We start from the raw sequence: 14,929 nt of genomic DNA on the forward strand, positions 1-14,929 counted from the left end.
GTGGACTAAATCCAGTAGGATCAGTTCAGCCTTTCATTTTATTGATGTATATGAAGTGACTTTTACACAGACAACTTTGTGTACTGTGGCTTTTTGGATGACAAATCTTATCCAATGCATTGTCTGGGCATTATGATCTCTTGGCACTCTGAATCTGCTTTACACTCCTATCTGTTTGACCAAAACTTCCCAGTTAGCCACACTATGCAATGTATTAGGAACTGGTTAGTTGCCACCATGTTGCACATAAGAAATCACTGCATTTCAGAGGTAATATATGTGCACAGTTTGCAAAAAGACATTTGGACAATTATTGCATGAAAGGGGCAATATAAATTTATTGCAAGATATTATTAGTGTTCTGTACACAAATATTCTTTTCCCACTATAATATGACACGCTTATTTTTTTAAAAAATTCTTAACTTTGGATTTATTTAAACTGCAGTTTAAAACTATAATCTGATTTTCTATCATTCAAATACTGAATATAATAGCAATTGCATCACTTTAGTTAGTTTATCTCCAGACATTATGTTAATCATGCATAGGGGCTGGTCCTCTATGAATTTATTATCAGGAATATGTATTAAGGCATTGAAACATACAAAACAGACAGAATAATGTAAGTCTGGTCCCATTTCTGAGTTAAGTAAACTCTGGTCACTAATTTTGACATGTTTTAATTAAATGTATTTACTGGCTCTACCTGAACCTAGGGGTAGAGTCTCAGAAAGCAGGGCCTTTTTGTGCATACTGCATTCTAATTTGAGCAAGTTTAATATTCAGTTAATTATTTATGCTTCATTTTATAAAAATATTAAACTTCCGCTAAGCCTGAAAAAGAGATTTTTCACTTCTTTATTGTTTCGCGCACATGGTGCAATCCTGGCTCTACCCAAGTCAATGGCAAAATTCCCACTGATTTCAATAGGCCAGGGATTTCATCCATAGTTCCTCCCATTTAAGCCTCATGGTCAGCATAAGTAATGCCAGATTTTAAGTTCTAATCCCCACCACATTTAACTGAACTATAGTCAAGGCAGTTCAAGCCTCTGCTTATGAAAGAAGGATTAAATATCTGTATACATTATTCTTTATACATTGCTACAACTAGATGTATGGATTCAATTTAGCAGTACTCACTTGTACTCATCATAAACTTCCTGTTTGGGAAGGGACGTCTCTGGGTGCTCCTCCAAGGTATTCCGGATCCAAGAAAATGCATGCATTTGCTGCGCACGGCTTGATGACATTGAGATCTGATCGCTAGTAAAAAAACAGAAATAGTTCTGGTGAAGAGAATGTACTATATAGCTCCATTTCAATTAGTAGTGCTAAGTGTTCAAATAGGCTAAAAAGATTCACACTGGAAGAAATCATGGACAAGTAGGAGTTCCTGTGCCAGCATTATTCTAGTTGTAATCAAGACATGAGAAGTAATTCTTCTGCGTTGATTAGGTCTCAATTGGAGTAACGTGTCCAGTTCTGGGCACTACATTTAAGGCAAAGATGTGGAGAAATTCGAGAAGGTCCAAAGAAGAGCAACAAAAATGATTAAAGGTCTAGAAAACATGTCCTATACAGAAGATTTAAAGAAATGAGATTTTTTAGTCATGAAAAAGAAAACAGAGAGGGGACATGATAGCAGCTTAACCTAAAAGGGCATTACAGGAGGATAGAGAAAAATTATTCTCCTTAACATTTGATGTTAGGACAAGAAGCAATGGGCTTCAACTGAAGCAAGGGAAGTTTAGGTTGGACATTAGGAAAACATTTCTAAACATCAGAGTGGTTAAGCACTGAAATAAATTGCCTCGAGAGATTATGGAATCTCCATTTTAGGAGATATTTAAGAGCAGGTTAGCCAAACTTCTATCAGGGATGATTTGGTGCTTGGTCATGCCATGAAGGCAAGGGATTGGACTTGATGACCTCTCAAGGTCCCTTCCAGTACAATTCTTAAACCTCCCCAATGTCTCATCTATGAGTCGTTTTTGCCTGAATAACAGTTGGCATACACAAAACCAAAACATGTATGGATTTCTTTGTAAGGAATCATAAAGCATCTATTCATATATGTGTCCATACAACTCCAGCTTCACTTAGTTCTACAACCATGGACACTTCAATAGAGCGTAGGGGACGTGGGAGGGAGAAAGGGCCACTTCAGATAGGTCCAAGTACCATATCTTGTATGCTGTCCCAGCTACTGAATCTCTCCTCCACTCCCTGTACAATAGCTCCCTGATATCCTAACAGGGCATGAAGGGCTTCTTGTGGGACTGATCTTCCCAATGCACTCCCATCTTCTATGAGCATAAGGACTCCCATGCTTCTTTCCACTATATAACAAAGGGTCAGGATATGGCACATGATGAAAACAACACTAAGGAAAGGACCATTTACTGCATTCCTGAGACTTCAGTGTAGCCAAAGGCAAACTGATGGGAAAGTTGTATGCAGGGTAACCCATCAGTCAAGCAGAATGGAACCACTGACTATGAAAAACTATACAGGCAGTCCCCGACTTACGAACGGGGCTTTCTTGCCCCGGAGGTCGAGGTGGCGGATTGCTACCTGCAAGCTCCGGGGCGAGAAAGCCCCGTTCGTAAGCTGCTCCGGTGCCCCTGGTCTGCTGGAGACCGTCTCCAGCAGACCAGGGGCACCGGCCGGGTTCCCGCGCTTCTGAGGCTTTGCCAGAGCAAAGCCTCAGAAGCGTGGGAACCCGCCGCGGCTGCCGCTTCAGTTCCGGTGCCTGTGGTCTGCTGGGGACCGTCCCCAGCAGACCACAGGCACCGGGACTGAAGCGGCATCCACGGCGGGGTCCCGCGCCTCTGAGACTTTGCCAGAGCAAAGCCTCAGAGGCGCGGCACCCCGCTGCCGCTGCGGCTCTGCTCCCCGTGTCCCTGGTCTGCTGGGGGGGGGGGGGCACAGCTAGTGTGCCCCCCCCCCCCCAGCAGACCAGGCTTTTGTTTTGGACCCTGGGGCAGAGCAGCTGGGGCGCTGCCAATTGGTCCTGCAGTGCCGCTCTGGGCACTACTGGACCAACCCGGCAGCACCCCAGCTGCTCTGCCCCAGGTCCTGATTCAGCCGCTGCTGGTCAGTTTCAGCAACGGCTGAATCAGGACGCCTGGGGCAGAGCAGATGGGGTGCTGCTGGGTTGGTCCAGTAGTGCCGAGGAGCGGCGCTACTGGAGCAATCCAGCAGCACCCCAGCTGCTCTGCCCCAGGCGTCCCCAAGTCAGCTTCTGCTGAAACTGACCAGCGCTGACTACAGGAAGCCCGAGGCAGAGTTGCTCTGCCCCGGGCTTCCTGGAATCAGCTGCTGATCAGTTTCAGCAGCAGCTGACTTGGGGACGCCTGGGGTTCTTAAGTTTATTCTGTATGTAAGTCAGAACTGGCGGTCAGTTTCAGCAGCGGCTGAATCTGGACGCCAGTTCCGACTTACATACAGATTCAACTTAAGAACAAACCTACAGTCCCTATCTTGTACGTAACCCAGGGACTGCCTGTAGTACCTTCTAGATTCCCCTAATTGATACTTAGACTAATTGATACTTGTATGATCTTAACTGGGGACATATAGAATGAAGGATTTCATGTAGCCCATACTGTTTAAAAGGCTGTGGTCATCCCTCATGTATGATATGTGGAGTGATTTTAAAGATGGCAAGGACATAAATGAACAAATACTGCTATGAAGTAATAATTCTTTCCTATAATAGTATTTGAAGTCCTAAATACATAAGGACTTCCATTACATAAAACTTGAGGTTGCAGTCACACCTGGTCCATAACCAAAAGCACTCCCCTGTAAACATCCTATCATGCAAAGCTCATGTTGACAGATTAGTTATTATACATCAGGGTTCCCAGAGTTCAGATTTTCTTAAGAATTAGCTCGCTGAAAATATTAGGAAAGTAAAAGAAAAGGGAAAAAGAAAAAGGGAAAAGGAAAGGGAAAGGAAGTTACAGTTTCCAGAAACAGTAGATAAATGTGTGTTTGATGGAGGGAAAAAAACCTCATAGCAACTATATCAAAATTAATATTAAATATCTACACACCTTTTCTCTCCATTGCTAGGACCCGAAGGCAGCTGAAGGTAGAGGTAGAGTTTCTCTAGATCTGTAAACTTCTCAACTTCTTGCTAGAAGGTTTTTTTAAAAAGTACATGTTAAATGAATAGCATGATGGGTTGTAAAAAAGCCCAAATACACATTTTAAAAATGATTCCAAATAAAACAAGCAACATTTGGCATCGTGAAAGGATTAGATTGCAAGCTCTTTGGGGCAGGGACCACGCTTTTGTTCTGTGTTTGTACAACAGGATCCTGGTCCACTACTGGCACACCTAGAAGCATTACAGTAAGACAAACAGTAATGAATATTAATAATGATCACCACTTAAAAAGAGGACACTGGAATATTTGCCCGTCTTTCACTATAAAGGAAAAATTTAATTTTGCTAACCAGAAACAAATTTCCCAGTCACTCCCCCCCCCCCCCCCAAAAGATGTAATGTAAAGAAGTTTAATTGAGAGCCTTCATTATGATATTCTAATCTTGGAGGGCCACATCAACACCAAAGCATCAGATGACGACTCTTCTGCAATAAAGCATGATTGTTGGACTGATTCATACAACTGCATCAATGGTCAAACAGAAGGCCCTAAAGAAGGCTTTTTGAATGTTGAGTTTCTGTATTAATTGTAAGTGGCTATCACATACTGATGGTCAGATTCTCAGCTGCTGTACATCAATGTACCTCCACTGACTTTAAAAGAACTATGCCTGTTCTTATAAGCTGAGGATCTGGCCCAGAGCCTTTAAACAAGTGGTTCTCAACCTATTTAGCACAGTGGGCCACGCATGCAGCTCTCTGTGTGTGTTATGCAGGCTACAACCACACAATCAATATACCTATCTGTATGGTCTTGAAGATGTCACATGGACCACAGGTATGTGCTAACTGGGCCATAGTTTGAGAACCACTGCTTTAATCAAGGAAAGTGGTGAAAAACAAAACAAACACAGTATAGCCGCTCCCCGAGTTGCGAACAAGTTACGGAACGACACTTGGTCCGTAACTCGAAGTGTTCGTAACTCGGATCCCATAGAGTTACATGGTGACAGCGCTGTTCATAAGCGCGGATCGCCGTTTGTAACTCGGATCCGCATTTACAACTGCTTTGGTCATAAGTGCGGATGGTTGTAAGTAGAGGTGGTTGTAACTCCAGGAGCGGCTGTAAACATGTGCACCCCAGCAGCAGGAGCAAAATGCTGTGTTATCTTGAAGGAACTAGACTTTTGGTGATTCCAGGGTGACTAACTGGACCCAAAAATATTAAGACAGTCAATTGTGGTAATGTGGGTGACGTGCCAGCATAGGGAACAGAGTAATAAACCAGACTTCCCACAACAAGGAACAAATAATTTCCTTCAGGAAGGTACCAGAGATAAGGTGAACTTATTTAGTTCTGGGGAAGTTCTGGAATTGTTGCATTTGGAGCCATAGTAAAATTGCAGAATTTCCCCAGGACTGGTTATTTACATTATAATATTTACATAAAAATTCACACTTCAATCATTTGTATTAGCACTAATTTGAGAAAACTATTGAAGTAAAACTAGTACATGCATAAGCAATCCTGAGCCAATACAGTAATTATTTTTAAAACGAAACAATGGCACCCCGAATGTGGTTAATTCGTCTCTCCTGGATTATTACTTTCTTTTTAAAATAGTTCAACTAAAAGAGAAAATCAAAGCATCTGCTTATTGTGCAGTCTAAGAGTGAATGAAACCAAAGAAGAAAGAAAGTAATCAGAACTTTAATTTTGAAGCAGGATGTCCCCTCATTCAGCTGAGGCTGAGCAGTGTCTTGTCAGGTGGCTAAGAGGTCAAAGGGGACGGGGGGAGTATTGTAAAGTTAATATCTATTTTCTTTTTAATCAGTGTATAACCAGCAGCATCACAGTATAAAACAAAACAAACAATCCTGAGAATGATACAAACAACATAAGCAAAGTCTCTTGAGAGGAGTGAGACACTAAGAAATGAGAAAATATATTCCGAGGAAAGAAAGAACTAGACAAAAATTTGTCTGGGGGAGGTGAGATCAGAGAATCAAAAACCTTTGTAATCCTAAATGGCTAAGACTGGCAAAGACCACAGTAAGGGGAAAAAGAGAGAGCCAAGAGACACAACAGTAACATGCTGGGCACAACCCTTTCAGATTAGCCTCTTTTATAAACTGCAGAAAATCACAAAATCTGGTATTTTTACTGACACTAAACCCTGAAAGTTGCTGAATTAATACATTCTGTATGACTTTTACTGCAGCTCATTCAAAGGCTGTGGTACTTTTAAATTGCCTTCTTTACGGACAGGTCTCATTTATTTTTCAATACATACCGTGGGGTTTCTCTCTGCCCCATGTTCTCCCACCACTGTGGAAGCATGAGGAAAAACAAATGATTATCATTACTTCTGCTTTACACTTGGGGTTAGGGCAGCACTTTGCAAACTGTGGTCCTGATCCTATTTTAATGGGGTCACCACGAGGGTTGATGTTAGACTTGCTTTGGCCCAGGTATGATGCCAAAGCCCTGAGCCTCACTGCCAAAAAGCCTCATCTCTGGGTGGCAGAGCTCAGGTTATAGCTCTCTCTCTATCTGGGGAAGTCCTTGGGCTTTGATTCCCCTCCTCCTCTTTTGTCTCACCACCACTCCAGTTGGCTCAGGCTTTGTCCCCTACTCCAGGGGTTGTGGAATAATTTAGTAATTTTTGTCATTAGAAGGGGGCCATGGTGAGAATCGCTAGCTTAGGCTGAGCAGGTGGTGCTTCAATAATAGCAGGGTCCCTTTCTCGGAAAGCAGGGAGCAAACTAAAAAGTGACTGCAAAATGTAAAAGGCAGCTGGTCAAGAAGGAGCCAGGGAAAACCTCATCCCACCACGAAGAAAAAGAAAAGAGACTCTCTCCACCATCAACCCAGAATAGAGCTCTCTCATCTCCAAACACTGTCCACTGCAAACTCCTCCATTATATTTTTAATAAGATTTTAGAAAGAAAAACAAATGCAAATATGGTAATTTATGCAGAAAAGACCCCAGTTTCTGCTAGGGATATAAACAGGTAACCCATTACCAGTAAGCATCACCCGATAAGGTAACCGGTTAACTGGTGCAAAGCCCACCCTGGCGGGAGCAGTTCCCCTACCAACAGCGTGGTGGGCCCAGCTAGGCTGGAGAAGCCCCCTGCCCACAGCACGGTGTAGTGGCCCTGCCTGTCCCATGCTGTTCCAGCTAAGCTGGGCACACTACACTGCAGGTGAGGGGCTGCTCCAGCAGTCCCCCACTTGCAGCACAACATGACAGGCTGGTTAGCCAGTTGAAAACATCGTTTAATGGATTAACAATTTAATTTGAATTTTACATCCCTAGTTTCTGCATATGATAAATGTGCCATCTTGAGACGTAAGCAGAAAATGTTACAAGACTTGAAAAAAAGCCAATTGTTCAGCTGGAAGAAAGAGAACTACAACATGAAACTGCCTATGGTGAAATGACCACTTTGGGGTTACAGCTGCTTGTAATTTAAGAGGTCACAGGCCAATACCCAGAAAGGGCATGCTGGAAAAATAGCTCCTACAACAGAGAAGCCATACAATAAGAATTATGTCTCTGCCTAGACTTACTAAGAAAAGAGCTCCGGTAACGAGACAGAAGATGGCTTCTGTGTTAGGGTCTAGAAAGTTTCTTCCTGGATAAGTGGAAAGTGGTAGAAATGGTCTGAGGTAAATAGGATGAAGTTTAATAAGGACAAATGCAAAGTACTCCACTTAGGAAGGAACAATCCGTTTCACACATATAGAATGGGAAGCGATTGTCTAGGAAGGAATACTGCAAAAAGAGATCTAGGGGGTCATTGTGGACCACAAACTAAATATGAGTCAACAGTGTGATGCTATTGCAAAAAAAGCAAACACGATTCTGGGATGCATTAACAGGTGTGTTGTGAGCAAGACACAAGAAGTGATTTTCTGCACTGATTAGGCCTCAATTGGAGTATTGTGTCCATTTCTGGGCACCACAGTTCAAGAAAAATGTGGAGAAATAAGAGAAGGGCCAGAGAAGAGCAATAAAAATTATTAAAGGTCTAGAAAACATGACCTAGGAGGGAAGACTAAAACAAGTGGGTTTGTTTAATTTAGAAAAGAGAAGACTGAGAGGAGTCATGGTAGCTGATTTCAAGAATCTGAAAGGATGTTAGAAGGAGGGAGAAAAATTGCTCTCCTTGACCTCTGATGACAGGACAAGAAGCAATGGGCTTAAGTTGCAGCAAGAAAGGTTTAGGTTGGACATCAGGAAAAACTTCCTAACTGGCAGGGTGGTTACATTGGAATAAATTGCATAGAGAGGTTGTGGAATCTCCATCATTAGAGATTTTTAAGAGCAAGTTAGATAGATATCTATCAGGGATGATCTAGATTAGAGGTAGGGAACTTCAAACTCAGGGGCCGAATGCAGCCACTGCCTTGCCTGGATCTGGCCCCCAAGGCTCAGGGCTCTGCCCTCCAGTACTGGGGAGCTTGAAATGGTGCTCCAGCTTCCCTCCACAGGGTTGGAGCACACAAAGTCTACTAGCCTGGGCCTCCTTAGGCTCTGGTGTACTAGGGAATGTGGGGAGTCTTTCTCCTTCTCAGTTGGGGGCCACATTAGTGAGTGTTTGTTTTGCGGTTTTTGCTTCTCACTTGTGTGCGACCCCTGACTGATTTTTCTGTGGGTCAGCAGCCCCCAACCCAAAAAAGGTTTCCAACCTCTGATCTAGATAGTGCTTGGTCCTGCCGTGAGGGCAGGGGACTGGACTTGATGACCTTTCGAAGTCTCTTCCAGTTCTAGTGTTCTGTGATTGAGAAGCAAAGTTATGTCTGGCAAACAAATTCAATGGGAGGGTCCAAAACGTATTTGCATAGAGTCAGCCACCCTGATACGTTCCTGGGTGGAGCTGTGTCTTTCTCCTTCAATTTTAGACAGGTCCAGAACTGCACTCTCCTTGGACCATGTTTTCTTCTGTTGTTCCAACAGCCACTGGAGTCTTTGGCAAAAGTCAATTACTATTTCTAAGGAGCCAAAAGATGAGATACAAACCAGTGAATGACAAGGGTGCAATTCCTTTAAGGGTTTTTAGTGAAGTACAGAGTAGCAAAGCTTGAGTGATTTCATGTTGAGATATCTGGAGGCAGAATCATAGCCCATTTTTCCCTGTGTGTTTTTGGTGAGGGATGGGGTGAGGGATTTGAGCACCGCAGTAGGTTTTCTGGGATGCTTTATACTTTCTACTCTTTACATTTGCTGAAATGTTTTCTAATAACTTTGGTCCAGAATGGGTTCTTCTCAAATCCAGAAAAAAGATATATGCTACCAGCAGGTCACCATAGTGATCCAGCTGATTTTGGTTTAAAAGTTTTTTAATTAAAAGAACATAGCTCCCAAACTATAGCTGGTAAACTGTCATGAAACTTGCATATAATGGCAGATTTGATTTAAAACTTGTCAGATGTTATTAGAATATCTGTTCATTCACGACTGATTGACTACAGAGTTTGCTCTTCTATGCTGATCATTCAATCTTAGCCAAGTTCAGTCCATGGCACAGTGGTTCCATCTGATTTATAATCCTGCTCTTTAGTAACACAACCATGTTCTCCTAAATTTGCAGTGGGGATTGGGGAAGGAAGGATTACTAATAATGAAACGTTCATTCAAATAGCAGTGAATATTTTAAAAATAGCTGTTTTTAAAAATAACTAACTGCAAGTAAACAAAACTGACATGCTGTGTCTGAGGATGGAAAAGTCTATTGTATAAACCACATTTCAGATGCTATGTAACTAACACTAACCATGAAAAATTCATGCAGGAATGAAAATGCCTTGCATTACATCGGTAAAACACAGAACTTACCATGGTTATAGGAAGAGCTTTGTGTTAGCATTGCAACATTGCAATTTTTTACTCTTCCTACCAGTTTTCACACCTCCTATGATTCAACAAAAAAGTGTGAGGTGTCTAAAATGTGGGGAAACACACCTGACATTATCAGTCTAGTTTTCCTTCTCTTAAAGTCCTCTCTGGAACTGTGAAAGTTCATATAACATGGGGTAAAATTATTCCTTTTTTTCTCAAAAGTATTACATCAATGCTCTAACACTCAGATAACTCTTGCAGAAAACATCAAGGATACTAAAAAATTAAAAGCAAAATATATGCGCAAACTGCAGAATAGTTCTATGCCTACAGATTTTTCCCTTGCTCACTTTTTCCTGGTTCTTTAACTTCTTTTGTAAAATTATCTGACCAGAAAAGACTCAAATATGAATGTGAATAATACAGAAACAGTATGCCCAACCCACTTTCAGATTTTAGAATATAGCTGAATGGCTAAATATAAGTTTTTATTTCAGCCCTTTATATAAGTAAAATCCTGCAAACAAATTGTTCTAGAATTTCTCGAGCTTTACCTTCTTCCCCAGCCCATGGAGATCATCCAAAAACAGGTTCAGATTTCATCATATTTATATCACCAATCTCCAGCATTTCAGCAGGCCTCAGGTGTACATTCAGAGACAAGATTTCATGACCATTACTAGAATGCCCTGAGGTCAGTGAAGTTACAGCACAGATGAATTTGCTCCGGACCTACTCAAAACAGCACAATAAAAGTGTTTTTACTAAAAATGTATCTTCAGTAAGAAAAAAGGTATTAAGTCTACTGAATTAACACAAGTTAGCAGTTCAAGTAAAACCTAGGCTCCTCCACAACAAAATGGAGTTAAAGATTATGGGAGAAACCATATCTCACTCAGCTTGATCTACTAACTGGCGTAAAAACTACAAACTGCCCCCTTTTCACTAGGACTTTCCATGCTGTTTTTCCTGATGAAGAAAAAGCCTTCGGCTACACAAGATTTCCATTTTAAAAACAACTCTCCCTTCTCCTCCACCCAGAATCAAATTTGAATCCACATCAATACCAATCAAAAGTGTTACCATCTAAAGCTGTCTGGCAGCCTCTGGTTAATTTACTGGTAGACTAAGTCCATATACATGTAGAAACCAATATCTGGAGGAGGAACAGTAACTATCACAATACAGTAAAATGTGGGCTGGACAGCCAAAATTCCCTTTCTCCCCTACAGGATAATGGCTATTTAGACCAGAAATGAGGCATACTACTTCAGTGGTAGGATAGGGTCAAGGAGGGCTTGTTTGCAGAAATTTAGGTGGTGCCCAGAACGTCCAGAGCCCACACCTCTCTCCCATTAAAACTCATTTCCCCGCACCCACCTAAGACTCCAGGAGGGAGTCTGAGTGGGGGAGGAATGTAGGCTCTAGGAGGGAGTTTGGGTGCTGGGTGCTGGCACTGGGAGGGGATTTGAGGTAAAGAGGGGCTAGGATGCAAGCTCTGGGTTGGGCAGTGAGGGTGCATGAGGGGTGCTAGGTGCAGTCTCTGGGAGAGAGTTTGGGTGCAGGAGCAGGTCTGAGGCACAGGCTTTGGGAGGGGTTCAGGGTGCAGGCTCTGGCTTGGGGCAGGAGGCAGAGGTATAGGAAGGGGAAGGGGTGCAGACTCTGGGAGGCAGTTTGCAGACTGGAGTGTGGGAGCATGAGGGTGGAAGGGGGATGGAGAGAGGGTGTAGGCTCTGGGAGGAAGTGAGGTGTGTGAAGGGATGCAGGAAATGGAAGTGCTGTACCCCCATCTGCAGCAATGTCTGGGGGGGGCCCTCAGGGTCACCACATGCTGCTGCCCATCTGCCAGCCCATGCACTCCCCCACCCACAACTGCTGCCCTCGAACAATTTGAAACAGCCTGGAGGCCACTGCTGCCACCTCTGGCAGTGCAGAGAGGTTAGAAAGGTTTCTTGCCACTGGCTCGGTGCCACTTCCTGCGTGTGCCTCCCTGCGGCCCACGGGCGGAGTGCCTCTGTGCACTGGTCCCAGGACTTGGCAACACTACACAGAGACACCCTATTTCCTGCCCCAGAGAAGGAGCCACTCTAACCCCTTTGTGCTGCTGGTGGTGGTAGCCCCCAAGCCATTTCAAATTGCATGGGGCAGCAAGTAGTGGGGGGAGAGGGAGCACGCTGAGACAGCAGATGTGGCCAAACGAAGACCCAGCCCGATCTTTCAGGCCAGGAATATCCCTGGTGCTCGGGCACCATGGGCCCACATAACACACCACATATGGAGAGGATATGTACTGTTGTCTCCCATGCTCAAAACTCCACTGCAGATAAGGGACTTCAGGGATCATTGCTGTCAATCCAGCACCTCTCACTAGCACTGAATTCCTTTTAAAGACAAGGGGAAGGCCAAGGAACTTGACCTTCTTGCTAAGTGATCAAACTCTGAGCCACGCACTAGCGTCCTAAAAATACGTGGATATCTGCTTTATATCCGCAGCTCATTTTTGCAGCTATGGATGAGGATGCAGATATAAATCTTGTATCTAAAACCTTGCAAATCTGCAGCTATTCGCTTTCTCTCCTATCTGCATCCACGCATGTCAATGAGGATATCCATAGCTCATTTCTGCAGATACAGATTCGAATGTGGATACAAATTTTGTATCTGCGCAGAGCTTTACACGTAATCAGGTTCAGGAGTTCGTTTAGTATGTGGCAACATGACTACCCCAGGCAAAATCTCACTAAGCGAGCACCTATTTCTAGACATGTTTACTACAATTTAAAAGATGTTGCAATAAATCTTTAATGGCTGTTTACACCACAATTCTTGCTAATTATCCTTTCTGGTTTGCACAGCATAGAATGATTTTCTTATGATCTTCCAAAAACTGACTTAATGTGTCAGGATGCAAACAGTGCAGCAAGACACACAAAATCTTAAATAAGGGTATGAAGTTATTACTGTTATCTTCTGTCCCCCTAAATTAAACTGTTGCAGCTTGTCTTAAATTATGTGGTCCCTGCCTAGCAGTTTAGTCTTCCTGCATATTTGTATAATGCCCAGCACACTGGGATTGGGTGCTACCATAATGCAGATGCTGAAGAATAGTATACATGGCAGCAAGTCTCTACTTACAATGAAAATGTGTTCGCTTTAGAAACCTTAAGGCAAAACCTAACCGGACACGATTAAATATATATGAAGGTGGCATTTTCTCACAGCAAGAATGACTAAGAAAGAAATACTTATAAATTCAGTTACCTCAATCAAGACAGGCTTCTAAATGGTAGCTTTTCCTCCAAAGGGCTTGTTCTTATACTCTCTATTGCAGTCAGCAATTAAAGTGCTATGACAAAATGGCATTGCCCTGAAACACTGCTTGGGTGTTATTATTAAAGAAACTAAACAGATAAAGGATAGGGATATGTTGTAACTGCATGCCTCATGGCACTATGTACTCAAATGGTGCCAAGAAGTCTGAAAGTCTCTTGAGGAAGCACAGATTGTGAAAACTGCAGGTAAGGCTGAACACTTAAGCGGACTGGACAGACTGGCCAACAAGCTTGGTTTTAGGCGCTTTGGCAGCAGACGGGGGGGTTAGAGAGAAGAAATCAGACAGCGTCTAAATGCCCAGATCGCATGGAGTCAATTGCTGATAATCCTACAAACCTGTTCACTCTATGGCTTGTCCCACATTTTAAACTGATATTGGTATAGCTACGTCAATCAGAGGTGCAGAAAAAACATAGCTATGGTGATATTGGCACCTTAGTACAGACAAAGGGGAAGTGTTATATCAGTAAATACAGCAGATGGCCTTTCTGCCCCAGAGGCTAGAGGAGAGAATGGGCAAGAGAAGAAAGAGGCGCCCAATACAAGTTCTCCCATAAGGATTTTTAAAAGCCAATGATGTTTTAATTTCATTGTGTTTGGGAATCCCCAGACTCTTACACAACAGCTTTCTGCTTTCCACTAGCAAGAACGGATCTCCTTGCTGAGTGTCTGTGTTGTGGTTGATGCATTCACCACTTCTACTTCCCGTTACCTATTCTGATTTTAGCCTTCTCAACAATGCTATGCTGTAATTATAATTAACTGCTCTACATTAAGTATGTATCCTGTCTCAAAGGTACATTACCCAAAAGAGAACCATTCCATTATCAATGGAGATCTGATCCCATTAGCAGGATAAACAGGGAGGTACCTGAAATGCAAGGTCAGAGTATAAGGAAACCCATGTGATATTCTAAATCAAGGTGTAGAGACTGCTTTGGAATTATAGGCTGAGCCTAGGAAAATGGCTAATTGTTCAGCTGTCCAAATAATCCAAAAGCCCATCCCACAAAAGAAGGGAAACATTTAGCATATATCCACATCGCAAATAAACAAAACAAAAAGCCGCCACGGCTAATCTCGACCTCTGAGTCTGCAGACTTTGGCACTGAGACATGCTCCCCTGGTTTTTATTCCCCTGCCCACCAAATGTTGGCTACCTTTGGTGGCTGCTAGACAAGCTGATGATCTGCACTTAAAAATCCTACATCCAAAACCATTAGTATAAAACCTGCTTCCAGCCTTAACACAGTTCTCTTGTAAATGCTCAGAATGCAAATGATTTGCTCAAGTACTTTTCTACTAAATTCTTCTCCTGGTGCTGCTCAAGCAGTTCTGTGCCATACTGCACTGTAGTGAGAGCTGATGATATATGCTTCTACCTACTGCAATTTGCTTTTGGGCCACTGACATCCTTTATCAAGCTTCTCTGCTCAAGGATGAATTTCAACTTACTTTAGGTGCAATATGGGAAGCAGTTGCCATTTGTGGCATAAAGGAAGAAGGAGGCAAGAGGCCACTTTCCGAATATCAAATGTACCCAAGAATCCCTTTAAGTGCAGGCAAAACTGGATCAGAAGTTGGTCCTTGAAAAGACACTGTAAATCCAAGTTATCCTTTGACAA

General features: G+C 42.9%; 1 protein-coding gene across 1 annotated transcript in view; it reads right to left on the reverse strand.

Moving 5' to 3' along the window:
• RFX7 (regulatory factor X7) overlaps positions 1–14,929 on the reverse strand; it is a 125,067-nt gene that overhangs the window by 44,523 nt on the left and 65,615 nt on the right. Inside the window, exons 3-4 of the mRNA XM_075897300.1 lie at positions 4,067–4,149; positions 1,146–1,268 (exon numbers count right to left, since the gene is read on the reverse strand). Coding sequence (XP_075753415.1) covers positions 1,146–1,268; positions 4,067–4,149 — 206 coding nt within the window. The remainder of the gene's footprint in view (positions 1–1,145; positions 1,269–4,066; positions 4,150–14,929) is intronic.

Source organism: Pelodiscus sinensis, chromosome 14 (genome assembly GCF_049634645.1).
Source record: "Pelodiscus sinensis isolate JC-2024 chromosome 14, ASM4963464v1, whole genome shotgun sequence".
In the NCBI taxonomy this organism is placed as follows: Eukaryota; Metazoa; Chordata; order Testudines; family Trionychidae; genus Pelodiscus; species Pelodiscus sinensis.